General features: G+C 48.8%; 1 protein-coding gene across 1 annotated transcript; it reads right to left on the bottom strand.

Annotated features, from left to right (window-relative positions):
* Positions 1 to 1,288: 1,288 nt before the first annotated feature.
* L2HGDH (L-2-hydroxyglutarate dehydrogenase) lies at positions 1,289 to 19,546 on the bottom strand. The gene is made up of 11 exons (XM_075427248.1): positions 19,450 to 19,546; positions 19,226 to 19,341; positions 16,286 to 16,437; positions 12,977 to 13,108; positions 10,556 to 10,718; positions 9,977 to 10,011; positions 8,257 to 8,424; positions 6,246 to 6,403; positions 4,633 to 4,764; positions 3,468 to 3,674; positions 1,289 to 2,552 (listed from the first exon to the last, which is right to left on the bottom strand). Exons 1-10 carry the CDS (start codon positions 19,524 to 19,526, stop codon positions 3,479 to 3,481), a joined length of 1,329 nt encoding a protein of 442 aa, XP_075283363.1. The 5' UTR covers positions 19,527 to 19,546; the 3' UTR covers positions 1,289 to 2,552; positions 3,468 to 3,478.
* Between the last annotated feature and the right edge of the window lie 7 nt (positions 19,547 to 19,553).

The following is a 19,553-nucleotide window of genomic DNA, read 5'->3' as shown; positions in this document are numbered from 1 at the left end:
GCCACGAAGCGCCCTGAAGGAGCTTGTTTTCCCCAGAGCAGCCATCCAGTAAGCCCTGACACGGGGCACCGGGTCCTCCGCAACATTTTAGAAGAGATACAAGATGCCGTGCTCTTCCTCCCAGGGTTTAGGACTGACTTTAGGGGACGGATGTCCCTGCTCATGGCAGGGGGGTTGGAACCAGATGAGCTTTAAGGTCCCTTCCAACCCAAACTGTTCTGTGATTCTATGAAGCTGTCCTAATGCATTCACTCAGAATTTCGAGAATTACCGTTCCGTGGGTCCTGCACCTGGGGAGGAACAACCCCATACATCAGTACAGGTTTGGGGTGGACCTGCTGGAGAGCAGCTCTGCGGAGAGGGACCTGGGTGTCCTGGTGGACGACAGGGTGACCATGAGCCAGCAGTGTGCCCTGGCTGCCAAGAAGGCCAATAGCATCCTGGGGTGCATCAAGAAGAGTGTGGCCAGCAGGGCGAGGGAGGTTCTCCTGCCCCTCTGCTCTGCCCTACTGAGGCCCCATCTGCAGTGCTGTGTCCAGTTCTGGGCTCCCCAGTTCAAGAAAGATGAGGAGCTACTGGAGAGAGTCCAGCGGAGGGCTACGAGGATGAGGAGGGGACTGGAGCATCTCCGCTACGAGGAGAGGCTGAGGGAGCTGGGCTTGTTCAGCCTGGAGAAGAGAAGGCTGAGAGGGGACCTTAGAAATGCCTCTAAATATCTGCAGGGTGGATTGTCAGGAGGACGGGGCCAGACTCTTTCCAGTGGTGCCCAGAGACAGGACAAGGGGCAATGGGCACAAACTGAAGCAGAGGAAGTTCCAGCTGAAGATGAGGAAGAACTTCTTCCCTCTGAGGGTGACGGAGCCCTGGCCCAGGCTGCCCAGGGAGGCTGTGGAGTCTCCTTCTCTGGAGATATTCCAGCCCCGCCTGGACACGGTGCTGTGCAGCCTGCTCTCGGTGACCCTGCTTGGGCAGGGGGTTGGGCTGGGTGACCCACAGAGGACCCTGCCAACCCCGAACATTCTGTGATTCTGTGTGCCATCACAGGTCCAATCAGGCTCAAGAGAAGTTCTCTCCTGGCACACACGCTGTGCGAGACCCTGCCGGGCAGCGTGACAAGCAGAGCTAAGACACAGGTACTTCAGGAAGACAAGTTTGGTCATGTGTCCCCCCTCCCAAACAAAGTAATTCCCATTATATAGCGATACATCCTGCCTAATTCAGATGGGAGTTCGCAAGTAGCAGCGAAACTTCTCTGTAAGTCAGGAGAAACACACAGACCTTGCAGCAATTTAACAAAACACCACCACGCTATTTTAATCGTTATAGGGAAAGGCACAGTGATTAAGGCATCCAAGTAGAAAATATATTCACACATTTTCACGCTTCCTTCATTTTGTGTAGGAAACCCCATCGTCATCATTCTCTGAAGTTACTCCTTTAACAAAGTTTTATAACTTTATCTCTAAAACTGTAAGTATTTCACAGAATGCTACATAAAAATTCGTAATTTAAAAGCTTCAGTTAAACCCTACCCCAAAATAATCACCTCCTGATTGTAAAAAGCAGAGCAGGCCGCACCGTTAAATGTGCTGACTTCAGATTCACCATAGTGTGTGACTGCTTTACATTTTCATGCTCTTCATTCTGTTAGTACATGTCAGGGCCACACCTCGAGTGGGAGGAAGCGGCTTTCGCAATCCTTTTGTAGCATTTACTGTTGATAGGCAACACTCCCGGCGGGGAGCGAAGCCATCCTTGTTCCACTGTGAAGACACAACTTTCACACAGCCCTACGGCACTGCAGCGTTTGGAATATCTGAGTCTCTGTCCAGTGCCACTGTGGCTAAGAATAGCGACCAAAGCTTTTCTTTGAAGGGCTAATTATTTGAATTTCCAGGTTGCCCTTTTCTGGTAAAGTAGAGGTCACCGGGGCGGGGAAAAAGAAGACAAGTGAAGCCTTTCTCTCTCAGAAGCGGCTCAGCTCCGCGCACTAAAAACATCGGCTAGCACACCTGACCTCCTATGCTAACACCCTCCCTCAGGCATGTCAGAGGAGTACAAAAAGTAACTTTTAAAAAAAGAAAAAAAAAAAAAAAAGTATGGCAAATTGCCTGGTAGCAAACTACCCACAATTATCTGCATTACCCAACATCCTGTGAACATCTGCTTTAAAAGTATTCTCAAGTACTTTGTCCCTGGGGCCACATAATTCTTTTTTGTAGCAATTATGCAGAACACAGCAAGCTCCTCAGCTTAGTACCAAACTTGTTTAACATCTCTCTGTGATTTAAAGCGTGTTCTCCACACAGACTCTCTTCCAGGTGCACCTGGGATAAAACTTCAGTATCACTACGAGTTCAGAAGAGTAACCAGCGCTTCCTCAGCTCGCCTCTCGCCAGCCACGTGGGAAATGGGAAGCCTTCCTGACTCACCGCTCTTTGGGCTCCAAGGGAAGCAGCGCGCAGCGTGACTCAATTCAGACAGGTTTCTGTAGCTTGCCTCCCTTCACATTTGCTTTTACAAAGGCCGTTTCCACAGGATTGCTCAACGTGCTGTACAAAGATAAGCTCCTTTTGCATTACCAGTTGTCAAAGGGAAAAAAACCCCAAACCCACTAAAGTAGTTTCTGATCAGCGCCAACTTCCCAGATTTAAGTGAAATGAAAAATGACTGTTTGTGTATACATTTTAATTTCAGCTCTATAAAAAAACACAAACAGCAATCAGGTGGACAGCGTATCTGAATTGCATATCTAAACTGACTTGGATTTGGTAATCCCTTGTTAGGCTCATTTTTCTCTGAAATACTCTACATTGATGTAGCAGGCTCCAAATATTGTCTTCAGTCGCTGATAAAGCCCTTTATTCCCTATCAGCAAAACCCTTAAGCGGGGCTCCTCCTTCTATCTCCAGTAGTTTAATGTAAGCTAGGGGACTGCAGACTCCAACTCAAATGGAGTCACAGAGAAAGTGACGCCCGAGCAAAAGCACACGGCGAACCACCCCACGCTTGCGCTCCTTCAGAGGACCCACCACCCCTCCAGGGAGGAGGCAGCGTTTAGACCAGAGGCATGGGCAGCCCACCCGCCACAGAGGGTCTTCGGGCCTCACCTAACGGCCCAGCACCGTCCCAGGAGACCCTCGCGCTGTGCCAGGCACCAGCCCCTCCAGAGGCTCCTGCTCGGGCAGACACACCTTTACCACGAGCGGGGCTGTCTGCGTCCCTCCCGCAGGCGGCTGTACCGCACCAGCTCCTGCCAGGCACCGCGACTCCTTCATCCACGAAGCTGAGAAGTCGCGGGCTGGCAGGGGCAAACACTTCAAGTGCCGGTTTTGCACCGCACAGCTGTACCGGCGCTGCTCTCGCAAGCAACACGTTGCCCGTTTTATCTTTGCCATTAAAGGCTGCAGAGTTCATTCAACGCAGACAAGTCACTACAAGTACAAGAGGGGTAAAACCACACTAACCCGTCAATCATTCACAACTCAAATCTTTGCTTCACTTCATCTGCAATCATCTGTGCGATGGCAAGGGAGGAGGTAGCAGCAGGAGAAGGGGCATTTCTGACATGAAGAATTCTGCTTCCAATATCTCCGCTGCCTCCATCGAACACAAAATCATCCACTAAATTTCCGTCGCTGTCCAGTGCTTGAGCTCTCACTCCGGATGGACCCCTGCAAAATAAAGGAGGAGCTCACCATTAGAAGAAAATGTTTCCTAAAGCCAGAAAATCAACGCTGTTCTGAGCTTGTGAAGGCGCCCAGTGAAACAGTAAGGAAGGTGGATTGTGGAGTCAAAGCCCAGTCAGGCTTTTGGGGGAGCGCAGGGAAGTTTAACACTTGTGCGGCAGAGGGGGGGATGTCTCGCAGTCGTTACTGGAAAACAAGGGCAGGTAGCCAGGCAGAGGATCTTCTGTGTCTTTCCTGGTTGGGAAGTTCCCCACACACACAAACATGCCCCGTCTTTCAAAAAGGGAAACCCTTTGTTTTGCAATAGCAAGCCTTGTCAACCACGAATTTCACGCCAATGGCATACTGCCTGGGCTGGATAACTCCCTTCAAACATGCTCGAGCTTTTCTCATTCTGGATTTTTACTCGGAAAATGTTTGGACAACTAAACCCACCTCCACGTACTCCTCATCTTTCCTCACAAGTCTCTTCAGTTCCTTAGCGTTTCTAAACTCCCTCTGAATTAGTTTCTCTCTCCAGGCAGTAGGAAGCTGAATACAATTCTATTAAGATGATGAAGCCAAGTCAATATTCATTCTGTAGCAACTCACAGTCTGGCTACCCCTCTGAATTTCATTAGTGTTTTGCTTTCTTTGTGGCCTCAGATTATGTTCAGGCGACTGAATGTGTCACTAGGATAAAGAGACGACTTCTTTCTAGGGAATCTGACACAACTGTGAATTTCAGCCTGTGAAGAGTGTAGAAAGTCTCCAAATCTTCACCAAACTTGCCTGCACACAAGGAAACACCGTATAAAAGGCCCTCCTGTCTTCTAAACGCTTCTATGCTTTGGTTGCATATTTTGGTGGAGGAAGGGAGTAAGCTAATGCTACCTTTGCTACTGTTAAAACCAAGAGATCTAACAAGGCACGGGGTATTACTAACAAGAAGAGTTTTCTGTACCTGAGTACATCATGGACGGTGACCTCAGGGATGAACTTCTGAAGCTGCTTCACCTGCGCGCTAAGGAAACACGCTCTGTACATTTCGCTCAGTCCGTAAGACAAGTTTCTCAGCACAAGCTTCCACAACCCACTGTCGAGAGAAAAACTAACTGCAGTCAGAACAAATGGTGCACGATAAATGCAGCCACGTCAAACTAACGCCAAGAAGGTAGCAAATGCAACCGCGTGTCTAAAGTTCCCGCTCCCAACATCAGTGGTCTGCTCAACGCGTTCTACCTGAGAAATACGTTTGTCTTTCCCTGCTTCAACAAACCTTGTTTACAGAGCTGTAGTGCTGCATTTACACTCTTTCTCTGAGAATTAACTCTGAACTCACAAATATCTGCAGGGTGGGTGTCAGGAGGATGGGGCCAGGCTCTTTCCAGTGGCGCCCAGCGACAGGACAAGGGGCAACGGGCACAAACTGAAGCAGAGGAAGCTCCAGCTGAAGCAGAGGAAGAACTTCTTCCCTCTGAGGGTGACGGAGCCCTGGCCCAGGCTGCCCAGGGAGGCTGTGGAGTCTCCTTCTCTGGAGATATTCAAGACCCGCCTGGACAAGGTCCTGTGCAGCCTGCTGTAGGTGACCCTGCTTCGGCAGGGGGTTGGACTAGGTGACCCACAGAGGTCCCTGCCAACCCCTAACATTCTGTGATTCTGTGATTTTTCTCTGGTCCAGTCAAACGGTCTGAAACGATCGTCACACTCCTAAACCCCTAGGCGTTCGGTCAAGGAATCTTGCTGTGTCTTCACAAATCTTCTTTGCTTTCCTCTCCTCAAGTCTTGCAGTATAAAAATCTATAGACAGTGATCAAGATGCTTTCAACTCTTCACTTTAATAAACTGCATTAAGTTGAGCTGTTTCCCAGAAAGCTATTTTCCAGTCCCCTGACCTGTTATTCAGCCTCTCCTGGGATCCTCCCCTATATTTTCACATTCTATTTCGAGTCTAATTTCTAGAATTGAGCACTTGGTAATGGTTTATCCAGTCCCTCATAGAGAAGCAAGACTTCTCGCAGCTTCTACACAAGCTCTGTTTATGTTTGCAATTTTAGCAGTGACTGCCAGTTCCTCTGACACGCTCTCCAAGACAGCTTCCCAGCCGGCATTTGTGGCCTGTAACGTATTTCCTTGCACATGGGCATTTTTTTATATGTATATTGATGGTCTGATAAAGCTCAACACGGCAATTCAGACCACCCTATCTTCTCTCTTCCAAGCCTCCTCTGCAGGTATTTTAATTGCACTGTCTGGGTTGATTAAAATATTACGCTGCATTGGACCGAAACCAATCCTGGCAGAACTCCACAAGTAGCAACACGGCTCACCAGCACCTTCCGATGAGCAGCAGCGTTCTCAGACTGGCTGAGACATGTCTTGGCAGTTTATGAAAACTCAAATATTAGATCATGTGAAGTCAAAGTGCCTTGAGAAGTCCACCCTTATCAGCACAACTGTCTTTAAACACATGGAAAACTTGGTAAAAGCAGGCTTTTTGACAAGAACTAGCTTCCACGGAGTCACAAGCTGACATTTAAATAACTGTGTTCAGCAGACAAAAAGACAAGATATTACCTGTACATTACAGCATCTAAAAAGTCTCCAGCGCTGAAGTCCAGCAACCTGTAGCCCTCTCGCTTAAAGGCCAGTACTGCGTTAGGACCAAGCCAAACACTGCCATCCATTCTCGGTGTGAAATGAAACCCCAGGAAAGGGAACCGAGGGTTGGGAACCTAAAGCAGGATACAACAGTTATCACAGCTGTTCCAAACCAGGTCAGAGAAACAGCCACGCAACCACTCGACTCAACAACCTTGTCCAGGAAACATGGAGAACATTTGTGAGGAGCAAAGTACAGACCTTTACAGTTTATTGTGTGAGAGCGCGAACACAACAACCCAAAACACAGTAAAGGAGCTGTCCTCCCAATAAATGGAAATAGCTATTTTTAAATGAACAAGTGAATAAGGAAGTAGATTTGCCATTTTATTTCCAATCACTACAAAATTCGAGTCGTAAAACCACGCAATTGGCTCCTGCGCGGTTTCTTCTGCTTGTTCGTTGTGCAGTTATAGCACGTAACTAATTTAAAATGCTAAAGAACAGCGCAGGGCCAAGTAAAACTGCGTCGCAGGTAAAAGCAAAACAAATAACAGATAAAAAAAGTACACGTGATTTCTCAGGATATAAATCAACCCACAGTAAAACCAAGGACACACTAATGCTATTCACCAGTAGTAATTATACCGCAATAAAACAGATTATAAAATATTAGGAAAACCTCACCGTTCCTGTATTGCTCAAAACAACATGCAGTTAGCAAGCCTGATTAATGGCAATAATAAATATCTGCAGTTTCTTTTCGGTTTGCAAATGGCACCCAGCGTAATTATGTGTGCAGGCTGAAGCAGCACTACGCTGTCTGTCTGCAGGCACAAGCACTAAACAAGCGCACCCCTTCACGCGCCGGCACGTCAGGATCTTCAGCTGTTTAGCAAAGGGGACTCCACAGGTGGCTGCGTTATGGTCTGAAAAGAACCAAGTGCTGTGTATTCCTCAAAAAACAGTACTGTTATGACTAAAAACTGCTTCAAGATATGTTCCTGTTCTGTATTCAGCGCACCGATTTCCTCTTGAAAAATATGCTTTTAATACTTTCAACGCTTAGTGCAACCACTCCACAAGCTGCACTTCTGGTAACGTATCCCTAAGAGAGTCGTGCAGCTTTCTAATCTTATTACCACACTTGGCCATAACAAAAACTCTCCAAGGGTACAAGCTGTCCTCACACAGCCACGAAACAAGGCTGGAAGGCACGCTCCCATCCCAGCCAGCTCCTGCCTCCAGGGCAGAACCCTGAGTCTTTCCCGGGGAGAAGAGGTCAGACGAACACCCAATGCCCAGGGTTCCACAGTTTCCCTAGGGCAACCTGCTCCAGTGCTTGGCAAGCAAATCTAAGTCCATATTCAGAAAGGCAGTATTTCAACGTACTGCACGAATTAACTGAAGTGCTGCCCTAGGAATTCTCTCTTCTTGCTTAGTAACTTCACTTTCTGTCTGGGATTGCTCCTCTTCATCACACTGTTTGTCTATATTAGATGGTAGGAAGCTCGTCCTCTTCCTCCCGTGTCTACTTTTTGTCATACAAAGTAAAGCTAATTCAAAGATGAGGCTGAGAAGCAAATATCTAAATCTGAGCTTTGGGTATTAGCACACAAGATTAAACCCTATGTCTAAGTAATTCATTATTTACTGTTGTCCCTCATTGACTTCTGAATCCTGCCTACAGGTTCATTTTATAACATAATGAAAGAAGCCAGGCTTTGTGGGCATGTGACTATCATGGTAAATGTTTCATTCTTTCCCTATTAAAAATCCAAAAACACAACCAAAAAAGCCCGACCGGCAATAATTTCCCACATGGTACTTCCACCCGTTCCTCGAGAACTGACAAAAACAAGCTGTCCTGTCAGAAAGCCACTGAATCTACGTCCACACACTGTGCATCACTACCTGCAGTCTCACCGAAATAACCATGTAATATTGCCCTTATTTCTGTAGGTTTAGCAGTTCTTAGAGTGCATACCGGATAAATATTTCCTTTAACCATATAGCACTTCTCTGGCTTTAGCACCAAATAATCTCCACGGAAGGGTACGATACGAGGTTCAGGGCTGCAGCCGCTGATCTCAGATAGGCGGTCTGAGTAAAGTCCTGCACAGGTCACGATGTGCCGACAGTGGATTTCCTCACCCTGCGGAGAACAAAGCAAAACAAAACAAAATACAAAGCACACTAAAACTCAACACATCTACTAAAAAAACCACACATCACCTACAAGCTCTGGAAAAAACTGAGTGCATTTTTTTACAACTGCATACAAGCATTTGGAAAAAACTGAATCAAGAACAGAAAGAAAACCAACCGTACTTTCAAAAGGAGGCAGAAACATTTAATTATTTAAATTAATTCTTTATAATGTTCTCCTTTCTTCCCTGGAGGAGAACTATCCTACAATGGCCATTCATTGGACAGGCAGGACTGGAAGAATTGTTACAGAAAAGGGGCAGGGAGGGGAAGACAAAAAACAGAAGGAAATAAACAGAAAGAAGGAAAGAGGTCATCAGTTCTCAGCCTGCCTTCGGGTTCCATCCCCAGAACACACAAGCACACCTATTGCACAGGGCAGAGGCCCAATGCATCAGCCTCGAAGTCCGCTCCTCCAGCGAACCCCGCGTCCACCCCTGCGCACCCCCCAGAGCCCCGAGCCCGCAGCTCCCTGGCCAGACCGGCCTCGCCAGAGACCGTGGGATGGGGGGGGGGGGGTACCCAAGCAACCCCAGCAGGTTTGGGGGGTTATTTAATTTGGTTAATTAAGGCTGATAACAGATCTCACCCCATGCACCGGGAGCCGTCGTACCACTGAATGGTAGTCCATCTGCAAAGCTACGCAAGTTCCTAGCACACAGCTATGGAGAGCTGCTAAACATCTAAATAAAGAACTAAAATCACAAACTAGTATCTACCTATTTATTTAGCTCACAGTATTTGTTTTTAAACACTACGGGTTTTTTCTTCAGCTAAAAATGTTTCCATTTAAAAAATACCAGTATTTATTTGGTGAGGGAATCTAACAGATTTTGGAAGCTATTTCTTAACAAAAGAGCAGAACTAGAAGAAAAAAGCAGCAGCACTAACGTTAAAAACTACCGGAGGGGTTGTGAGGTTTGTTTTTGCTTGTTTGTCTTCCCCTCTCCGAAGCCAAGCGCAGATATTCTCTCCTGAAGGGGAAAAGGTTACAGCTACGTTTCCAGCGCAGCATGGACTTGCAGGAATGACACCAGCACCCGCACCTGCTTCACTAAATCAGCCTGTGGCTTTCTGACCATAAAATGATTCTAAATGTCTCCTTATCATTTTTATAGATGCCAAAGACCAAAAGCAAACATGAAAATAGGTGTTTCTCACCAAGTGAGTAAGCCACAAGAGTTGTCCTTGGAAAAAACAAGCATAAGAATGTGCAAATAAAGAAGATAAGGGACCTACACAGTTAAACATAAGTTAGGCAGCAGAAAGTTACACTCTCGTTATCATTCCCAGTACACAGTAAAATCCATGCTCATTTTTAAGAGCTGAATGCAGTTGTTTTATAAAAGCAGTCCCAGACGACAGTGATCATGTTACCCTCCAGCAGCTTTTAAACTCTTTTTAGAGAGCTGATTAATCCATCCGGGCTGGACAAAAATTCTTAAGCAAAGGAGAAACCGCTTCCTACTAAGCAATTCAACGTTCAGCTTAGTTCTCACCTTGGAGTTCCTAACAACGACCGGGTATTTTAGCCCTGTAATAGAATCAGACAAGAGAAGGAATTAATAAAACACGTAACAGAGAACTGGCAGAACAAGCTGGTTGTCACGATGGCGGATCCTTCCACTGAATCTCTTCAAGCCATGGTGCAACTACTGTTGGACATAACTGATGCTGCTGGACATAACTGTAGTTATGAATTAATAGGGTTTTTTTTATTCTTCCATATGTGTACCAGCACAGACCCAACCTGCCTTCCAGGATAAAGAAAAAGCACTATCACAAGAACACACATGCAATATTCAGCTAAATCTGATTTTAATAGGAGAGAGCAACCTCCCTTCTCAATTTTATGGTCATTTTCTTTCATCAGCTTTAAAGTTTCAGCTGAAGGGTGACCTGCCTGGGGAGGGGAAAAAAAGTGAACTTGCTTAATACTTTCACTAAAATAATTTTGCCTTTTGTCTCTTCCCTACGAGACAGAAAGGTTCAGAACCATGATTTCCGTTAAAGCAAACGTGTTTTGAACAAAATCTTTGGTGGGACTGTAGTGAATGGAGGGCAAAAGCCTGCCTTACCATCCTCACTTGCAGAAGAACCTTCTTTAGCCATCTCCATGTTTGTAACTTCAAAATCAGTCAAGATCGTCCCACCTGCTTCCTCAAAGTCTTCAGCATAGGACTGGGCCACTTGTTTATAATTCACAATGCCGGTATACGGAGAATCAAGGGCCATCAGACCCTGAAACAGGAGGGAGATACAGAAGAACAGTGAAGGCTGGATGTGGGCTTCGGTCTTCAACACAGAGAATATTTCATCTGGAATAGCGTGCATTGCTGTTGAGAAGGGAACAGTGCTGTCTCCCCATCCCTGGCTGCTTCTTCCCAGTCTCTCCACGTGCCAACTCCAGTGTTCGTGTTCGCTGACAACTAACATGGCAACAACTGCTTATGGTGGATTAAGTGATGGTGTAACTACAGCGCAAACAAGTCTTCTCGACAGAGTGCTGAATGATAAAACCAGTCACCTAACCTTGGCTTCAGCTCACATGTCCTTGTTTTCCACTACGCTACGGAATTTGAGGGTTGGACTAGATGACCCACAGAGCTCCCTTCCAACCCCTACTATTCTGTGATTCTGTGAATTCCACCTTCAGATGGTCACCTGGGAGTTCTACCGGATGCATGGTTGCTGCCAACGCCTCCCGCGAGGCTAAAAGGTACCACCCCAACACCTACTGCACTGCACATCAGAGAGAGAAGCCTCTTCTGAAACAGACAACGGCCTATACTTAGCAGAAAGCAAGGTTCAAGTCCTGTGTGTGGCTAGAATTTTTAATGTTCTTCAGAGATGTTTACTACATTTATACCAAAAAGGCCCAGTTTTTCACACAATTTTTATCATGCTAGATGGCATCACAGTATGTTCCTAGTTCCAGCTATAAAATGCAGCTAGTAGGACTGCTTTATCTGGAAACTTGCTGCACGTGTAACTACACTAAAAGACTGTCAGGCACTCAGATTTTACAATAGCAGGGGCCATTTACACACCCAAGACCACCAGAACGGCTGGTAAAACTGTACCTTACACAAAACCTTTCTCCCCACTTCATATACAATGCAATGTTTTATCACACCATTCACATTTCCTTTGCTTACGAGGAACAGACTCGGCTCAGGAAACCAAAGCAAATGAAGTGAGACCCGTCTGAATCGACTCACTTGCAGAAGTAACTGCTCAGCTGGATCCTGAACATGCAAAGAATGTTTTAAGGAGTGGATACAAAATGTTTACGAGAAAAAAAAGATAAAAAAGATTCCCCTGCAGAAAATTTTTGTCTGTACCTACAACCGCTCACAAGCAATGAGTCACGCAGCCACACCAATAGCAAGCTGCCAGATGAAACAGTATGGGGAATTTATACCCAGGTTTTCCTTTCAATCAAAGATATACTAAACAACAACAAATCTGTAGTCCACAAACTATGCACATTTCTCCTGCTGTGAAAATAAACAGGCTGAGAAGTGCTACATAACAACCACGTGTGTAGGAAGCAACTGGACTGAAATCGGCTTGATCCAAATCCGCACTTCCAGACGGGATGGAATTTTCCTTGCTGCACTATCAAGCTTTACCGTAAGTTAAATAATTTTAGTGGGAAGGAGCAGAATCATCTTAGCATAAACTCAGATACAGCAGCTCCAGCCTGGGCAAAGGAAAATCTGCCTATCAACCACAAAAACCTACAAGCAAATACCTGCAAGGAGAAGGGGAAAAAATTAAAGATTAAAAAATACCCAATAATAAAAATCACTCGCTGTCATCCGTGAGAGAACTGGGGGGTTTTGTTTCTGAGCACGCACATCACGGAGGACACGGCTATGAAAAGCTGGGAAAAGGATGAGGTTTGAAGAACTTGTAGGCTCTGTCCATTGGCCTACAAATTCCCTCCTGCACAGGGATGAAGGGACTAGAGAGTCTCCTACTTTGAGTCAAATCATTCTGATTCCTTTTGTAGGCTGCAAGCGAAACGGGTTACTGCTCTCTAATGTGGGAATGCCAGGCCCTGTGAAACAGCCAGCACATCATCTGCAATTAGTGCAGCAGCAGCTCTTTGTGACTGCAGCACACAGAGAACTGCTAAACTACAGACTAACGAGCGAGGGAATGAGAACAGGGCAGCAGGAGAAACCCGAGGTGAAAAGAAGTGTCACCACGAAAGATGCTGCAGGATCACCTTATGCTGCGTTAGAGCTGCTCTGAGGTGCACGTAACGACAAATGCATCGAAAGGACTGGGCTCAGCTATAAAGCTCCAGAAATAAACATACAGTCATTTTTATTGACAGTTATATTTCTTCTGGGTTTTCAGGCTCTTTTGAACTTGTCACTCCCACAAATTACCTCAAGGCCAGAAACATATTTCTGTTACATTCAATAATAATGTCACCTGATGAACTGAGGTCTTCCAGGCCAAACAAAAATCAGCAAATCCCTTACCCTGCAGAAGGGTTCTTTCGCTTGTATTTCTTTTGGCCCAATCAGCTTCAGGCCTCGGACGTTGTTCTGCAGCCCTCTTTCATACAAAGCTTTGAGTCTTGGAATTTCATCTTGTTCAACGGCTACAATTAGCTTCAGAAAAAGATAACACAGTACACCAGTGAGCACAACGTACAAAGCCAGGTCAGATCTGGCATCAAGCCCAAGCTAACAAGCAAGAAATAGTGAATGAGTGAACAGTGAGTTATAATTCAAGGCAAGAAAAACATGGTTTGTGCCATTAATTGCATGAGAGTCTAGAAATACCTTTACTTAGAAAGCACTAATACATCAAAGAGAGTGAAAAACAAACTTTACACTGTAGTTTCAGTGAGTATCAATGGATAATATTTGCTAAAAGTACCATGAGACTACAAACCTGAATGTGAAAGAAGCGAATATGATTTTAAAGAGCCACTGGGCTGCTATGAAAAGTAAAACTGAACTTAACCCAAGAGGTACAAATCTCAAAAAGTCTTGATACGAGAGTAAGGACGTGTTCTGACATGGCGTCTACAGAACTGTACCAGCGTCACTTCATTTAACCATGTAGTTAGCTCAAAACTACCACAAGATATTTATCCAGGCTGTGAATTATCTGTGCCAAGTTTGCCCAGACCACACCACTTGCAGGTCCAGCTCAGGTCTGGTGTCACAAGCACCTCTGCACTGAGAAGGCACCAAGTTCTCCAGGCCTGGGGCTGCTTTATGTAAAACAAGCTGTAAAGCCTCAGCATCATCTTCCCTGGAATAAGGACTGCTGGGGAAGCTGACGTGAAAGTATGCAAATCCAGTGCAGCAAAGGACCAACAATCACAGAATCATCAAATGGTTTGGACTGGAAGTGACCTTACAGCTCATCCAGTCCCACCGCCCTGCCACAGGCTGGGACCCCTTCCACCAGCCCAGGTTGCTCAAAGCCCCGTCCAACCTGGCCTTGAGCATTGCCAGGGAGGGGGCAGCCACAGCTTCTCTGGGCAACCTGGGCCAGGGCCTCACCACCCTCATTATACAGAATTTCTTCCTTATATCCAGTTTAAATCTCCCCTCTTTCAGCTTGAAGCCATCCCCCCTTGTCCTATCACCCCACGCCCTTGTCACAGCCCCTCTCCAGCTCTCTTGCAGCCCCTCCAGGCACTGGCAGCTGCTCTAAGGTCTCCCCGCAGCCTTCTCCTCCCCAGGCTGAGCAGCCCCAGCTCTCCCAGCCTCTCCTCCCAGCAGAGGGGTTCCAGCCCTCGCATCATTGCTGGGGCCTCCTCTGGCCCCGCTCCCACAGCTCCAGCTCTGCCCTGTGCTGAGGGCTCCAGAGCTGGACGCAGGACTCCCGGGGGGTCTCAGCAGAGCGGGGCAGAGGGGCAGAATCCCCTCCCTCGCCCTGTGCCCACGCTGCTGGGGATGCAGCCCAAGGCACGGCTGGCCTGCTGGGCTGCCAGCACACACTGCTGGGTCGTGATGACCTTCTCATCACCCAGCACCCCCAAGTCCTTCTCCTCAGGGCAGCTCTCCAGGCTGCTGGGTCAGTGCTAGCCCTGCCCAAGCTCACATCAGCTCCTACAGAGGAATTCTGCTGTCTCAATGCTCTGAGTTGAGAGCAGGCTGGGATCTGCGGGTGCATCGCTGCGCAGATCCACAGTGCCATCTCTGTGCACAGCGCCGCAGCGCAGGGAGCACGGCAGGAACGCAGGACAGGACAACCACCACTGGGTACAGGACAGCCACCACCGCCCTGTGCAGGGCCCACCAGCACTGCCACGTCCGGGGCTCCCCGCTCCGCACCCCAGCACTGGGACAGGTCTGAGCTGGGGACCTTGACACGGGGCTTGTCACCTCAGAGAGGGTCTGCACCATGCTTTTAAGAAAAAGGCTCGTGCTGTCCAAGGTGTTTCTGAGCAACCTGGAAAGGGGCAACCACGGTGGCGAGAAGGTCAGGTGATGGTTTAAAGTGACCCGGGGTGGTTCAGACAAGAGCAGACTGTAAAGGGCTGCAGAAGGACCTTCCAAGTGACCAACATAATGGCAGATGAAATTCAATGCAGATAAATGCGAAATGATGATCACAGAAAAAGCAGTCCTTGCCTCCTGCATCAAATGACGGAATCCAAGTTCAAAGTTACCCCTCGGGACCAAGATGTTGGGGTTAGGATAGACAATCCTACGGGAACATCAGCTCAACGCCTAGTGACAGCTGAAAAGCCCTAAGCTGAATGTTAGGAACAATCAGGAAAAGGATACAGGATAATACAGAGAACTCTGCTATTTCACAGCAAAAATCCAGAGCCTGAGCACACCTTTGTGCTCCTCATCTTGTAGCAAAGACACATCAAACTCGGAGTGGTTCAGAGAACAAAGAGAGGGTGGAGAGAGTCACGAGAAAGCTTCTCTAAGGGGAATGATGGAGCAGATTAAGACTCAGCAGCTGGAAGGGATGACTTTGGGGGAAGAGGGGAGATAAAATTATGTGCAACTTGGAGAGCATGAGCACAGATGAACTGTTCACCACCTCTTCCGACACAAGGGCTAGGGGCCATCAGACGAAGCTCGCAGGAGCCAGTTTCAAAGCGATGTCCCTCTTCGTGCAGTGGGCTGTCGGTCTCTGCATCTGCTCTGATGCAAAAGCTTTTAATTGAAAAACACTTGGAAGAGAAATCCATCGAGAATCACTACAGACAAAACAGATCAGGCTTAGAAAATACTCTGAGTTGAAAACAGTTGGAAGCTGGGAGAATTAGTAATTTGCTTGTCCTGCTCTCACTCCTTCCTGGGTCTCTATAGACACTTCCAGAAACAGGATACGGGGCTGGGCAGACCCCAAGCTGAACCAGTACAGCCACTCTCCTGTCCTCAGCCTTTCAGGTTGTGTTAGCTGGATGTAACACGGCATAAATGCACGCAGCTGGGTCACATCTGGAGCTGTTTTCATGTCACTGTGTCTTTTCAGAGCCTGACAGGCCAAGAAGTACGGCAGGCACATACTGAGAACCTGTGTTCCTTAGAGCTACACAGGTGCCCTCCACGGCACCTGCCTTCTACTGTTACCTGGGCTATCTCAGCTCAGCCCCCAGATAAGGAGAACTATTATTTAGGCCCAGAAAAGGAACTGATGTGAGTTGCTGGAAAGAAGTAAACAAAAAAGCACATTCATCCTGAAGGTAGTAAGTGATGCAGACACTCATCTCTTGGGAGAAACCCCGCAACAAGGCCCGTGCCATACCTACATTATACAGTCTCAGTTTCCACAGGTAAAGTAAGAACACACAGCGGCTCCTGTACCTTCCCACACTGCTTGTACGGTATTCCCTTCCCGTCGCAGTACTCGTAGCAGAGGGCTGCACCCTGCACACACAGCTTAGCTTTCAGAGATCCAGGCGTGTAGTAAATTCCACTGTGAATCACACCGCTGTTGTGTCCGCTCTGGTGATGAGCTAAACAGAAAGAAAAAGTCGTTATTAAAATACATGTTCCCGTGATTGGTTCATACCCCAATCACTTCAGCTGTCAGAAGAGCGAGCACTTTGAGGTCCTGCCCTAAAACAGTATTACAACGAGGGATGCTCAGATAAGGTAACTGCACAGCAAACACAATTCCTCCCTGGGTCTCAAAAGGCGAGAAAAATAAAAATACTGACACAGCAAGACCTAGTTAATAATAAACCATCACAGCTTGCAACGTGTTGAATCAATAGGGGAAAGAAAAAAAGAAAAAAAAAAGAATCACAAGTTTTTCCTCCAAGAGCTACAACTGCAGGCCAATCCATCAAAATTCTCCACATGTTAAAATCAATTTTAAGAAATCCAAATTTTAAAATGAAAGGCATCCTTAAAGGCCTCATCCAACATAACGTCTGCAAAATCCTCCATTTCTTTGGATGTGCTGGCAGGCCTGGGAGGCTGTTCAAGTATTTCTGAACTAGACTAGGTTGCTATTTCCTCCTTGTAGCCAAGTAAAATAGAGGTGAAAAATATCACAAAAGTTTTTATTGAAGTAATTTGGGCAGGTTCTCCCTCTTAAAATGTTGACTCCCAAAGGCCACCCCTGCTTCACTACTGGAGAGAGTCCAGCAGAGGGCTACGAGGATGAGGAGGGGACTGGAGCATCTCCCCTACGAGGAGAGGCTGAGGGAGCTGGGCTTGTTCAGCCTGGAGAAGAGAAGGCTGAGAGGGGACCTTAGAAATGCCTACAAATATCTGCAGGGTGGGTGTCAGGAGGATGGGGCCAAGCTCTTTTCAGTGGTGCCCAGCGACAGGACAAGGGGCAACGGGCACAAACTGAAGCAGAGGAAGTTCCAGCTGAAGATGAGGAAGAACTTCTTCCCCCTGAGGGTGACGGAGCCCTGGCCCAGGCTGCCCAGGGAGGTTGTGGAGTCTCCTTCTCTGGAGATATTCAAGACCCGCCTGGACAAGGTCCTGTGCAGCCTGCTGTAGGTGACCCTGCTTCGGCAGGGGGGTTGGACTGGGTGACCCACAGAGGTCCCTTCCAACCCCTACTATTCTGTGATTCTGTGATTCACAGTCACACAACCGCTGATCACTTCGTGTGTGCCCTGTCTTGGAGATAAAAAGCCCCTTCGTATCGTGCACATAACAATGCAAGAGCGATGTACAGCCTGGCTGGTGGAGCTATTTAAAGCGAGAGCTTGGGCTCGCAGGTCTGTCTTTGAGTTTGCCATCGACACGATCGCGTGGGGTTGCTCCTACCGACCCTGGGATGCAGTAAGTACCCGCGTAAGTGTCTGGTGTGAAAAGACTGTGTGTGATGAACATGCGCTCGCGCTTGAGCGAGCCAGAAAAGCTTCCAATGAAGCAACAGGCATCATTCTTTCTTATTCCAAAGCCAGGAGAGATGCCTTGGTGCAGAGTGCCTCAAGATTTCCTCTGTCCTGTGTAAGCAGGCAACACTGGGAGCTGAGTCGTTCCACTCTGGCCAGTAACTGGTGGTATCTTCCCAGTTATCCCTGCGTTAGTTCTTTACCTTCGACCTCCCGCGCAAAGGACAGCACCTTGCACACCATATACCGGGATGCCCAGAAGCACGGGGCAAACGACTGCGCTTTACACTTCTGGCAATTAATTGCCAGGTGCAGACTTTGCCCAGACCAGCAGCTCCCAGACATTTTTCAGCAGCTCCAAGTCCTGGTCCTCCCTCTTCACCCACCAACTGTCCCTTTTGTCCACTCCTCTCCTCACGCCCCACCAAAAAGCCGCCCTGGCACCGTTTCGCAGCTCATCCCCCCCGCCTTCCCGCTCCACACAGCGCTGACCTGCGCCCGCCCTCGCCCCTCTGCAGCCTGCCCTGCTCCTCCTTGACCCTTGCCCTTCTCCCCAAAAACCCTGCTGCTGCTGGAGCCACCGGCCCAGAAGACCGGTGGCTTTCAAAGAATGAAGCAGCAGCGTCCAGTTTTTCTTAACTTAGAGCTGTAAGGAACTTAAAGCCGTGAGGAACTACTACTGAGGAGCTACTGGAGAGAGTCCAGCGGAGGGCTACGAGGATGATGATGAGGGGACTGGAGCATCTCTCCTACGAGGAGAGGCTGAGGGAGCTGGGCTTGTTCAGCCTGGAGAAGAGAAGGCTGAGAGGGGACCTTAGAAATGCCTACAAATATCTGCAGGGTGGGTGTCAGGAGGACGGGGCCAGACTCTTTCCAGTGGTGCCCAGCAACAGGACAAGGGGCAACGGGCACAAACTGAAGCAGAGGAAGCTCCAGCTGAACATGAGGAAGAACTTCTTCCCTCTGAGGGTGACGGAGCCCTGGCCCAGGCTGCCCAGGGAGGCTGTGGAGTCTCCTTCTCTGGAGATATTCCAGCCCCGCCTGGCCGCGGTGCTGTGCAGCCTGCTGTGGGTGACCCTGCTTGGGCAGGGGGTTGGGCTGGGTGACCCACAGAGGGCCCTGCCAACCCCTGCCGTCCTGTGATTCTGTCACTCGGAGTCCCCACAGCGAAGCAGAGACCGAGGACAACTCTGCTTGGCCGCTGCGGGATGGGCAAAGGGAGAAAGCAATCCCTCGTCAGGGCAACGCCAGCGGCCGTGGCGGAATGGTGGAACCCATCACCCTCCATCACCGAGGACAGGTGCTCCCCACCGCCGCTCGCCCTCCCCAGCGATGAGCGTCCCTTTCCCTGCACGTCCACCCAACGCCGAGGCTTCGGAGCGGACCCCCACCAGACCGACCCCGGGCAACCCCCGCCGGCCGGCTGAGGAAAACGGCCCCGTACCGAGCTCCCGCTCCTTCTCCAGCACGGCGAAGGCGAGCGAGGGGTGCCGCCGGACGAGCTCCCGGGCGGAGGCCAGCCCCACGATTCCCGCGCCCACCACCGCCACGTCGAAAGTGCTGCAGGGAGACAGACACGGGGCCGTCAGCTCACCCCCGGGGCCTGAGGGGAGGGCGACGGCCCCGGCCGTGAGGGAAGCGGGCAGGGCCCCCCCCCTCGCTCCTCACCTGCGCTGCCGGCGCTGGGCCCGCCACAGCGCCTCGATCCCGCCGCCCGTCCGCCGCCGCCTCAGCGCCGCCGCCATCTTGGGGCGGTCACAGCGCGCCGGGCT

The sequence above is a fragment of the Opisthocomus hoazin genome, chromosome 7, assembly GCF_030867145.1.
Source record: "Opisthocomus hoazin isolate bOpiHoa1 chromosome 7, bOpiHoa1.hap1, whole genome shotgun sequence".
NCBI classification, from domain to species: domain Eukaryota; kingdom Metazoa; phylum Chordata; class Aves; order Opisthocomiformes; family Opisthocomidae; genus Opisthocomus; species Opisthocomus hoazin.
Note: the sequence above shows the minus strand (reverse complement) of the source record. Positions and strands in the feature narration are given on the sequence as shown.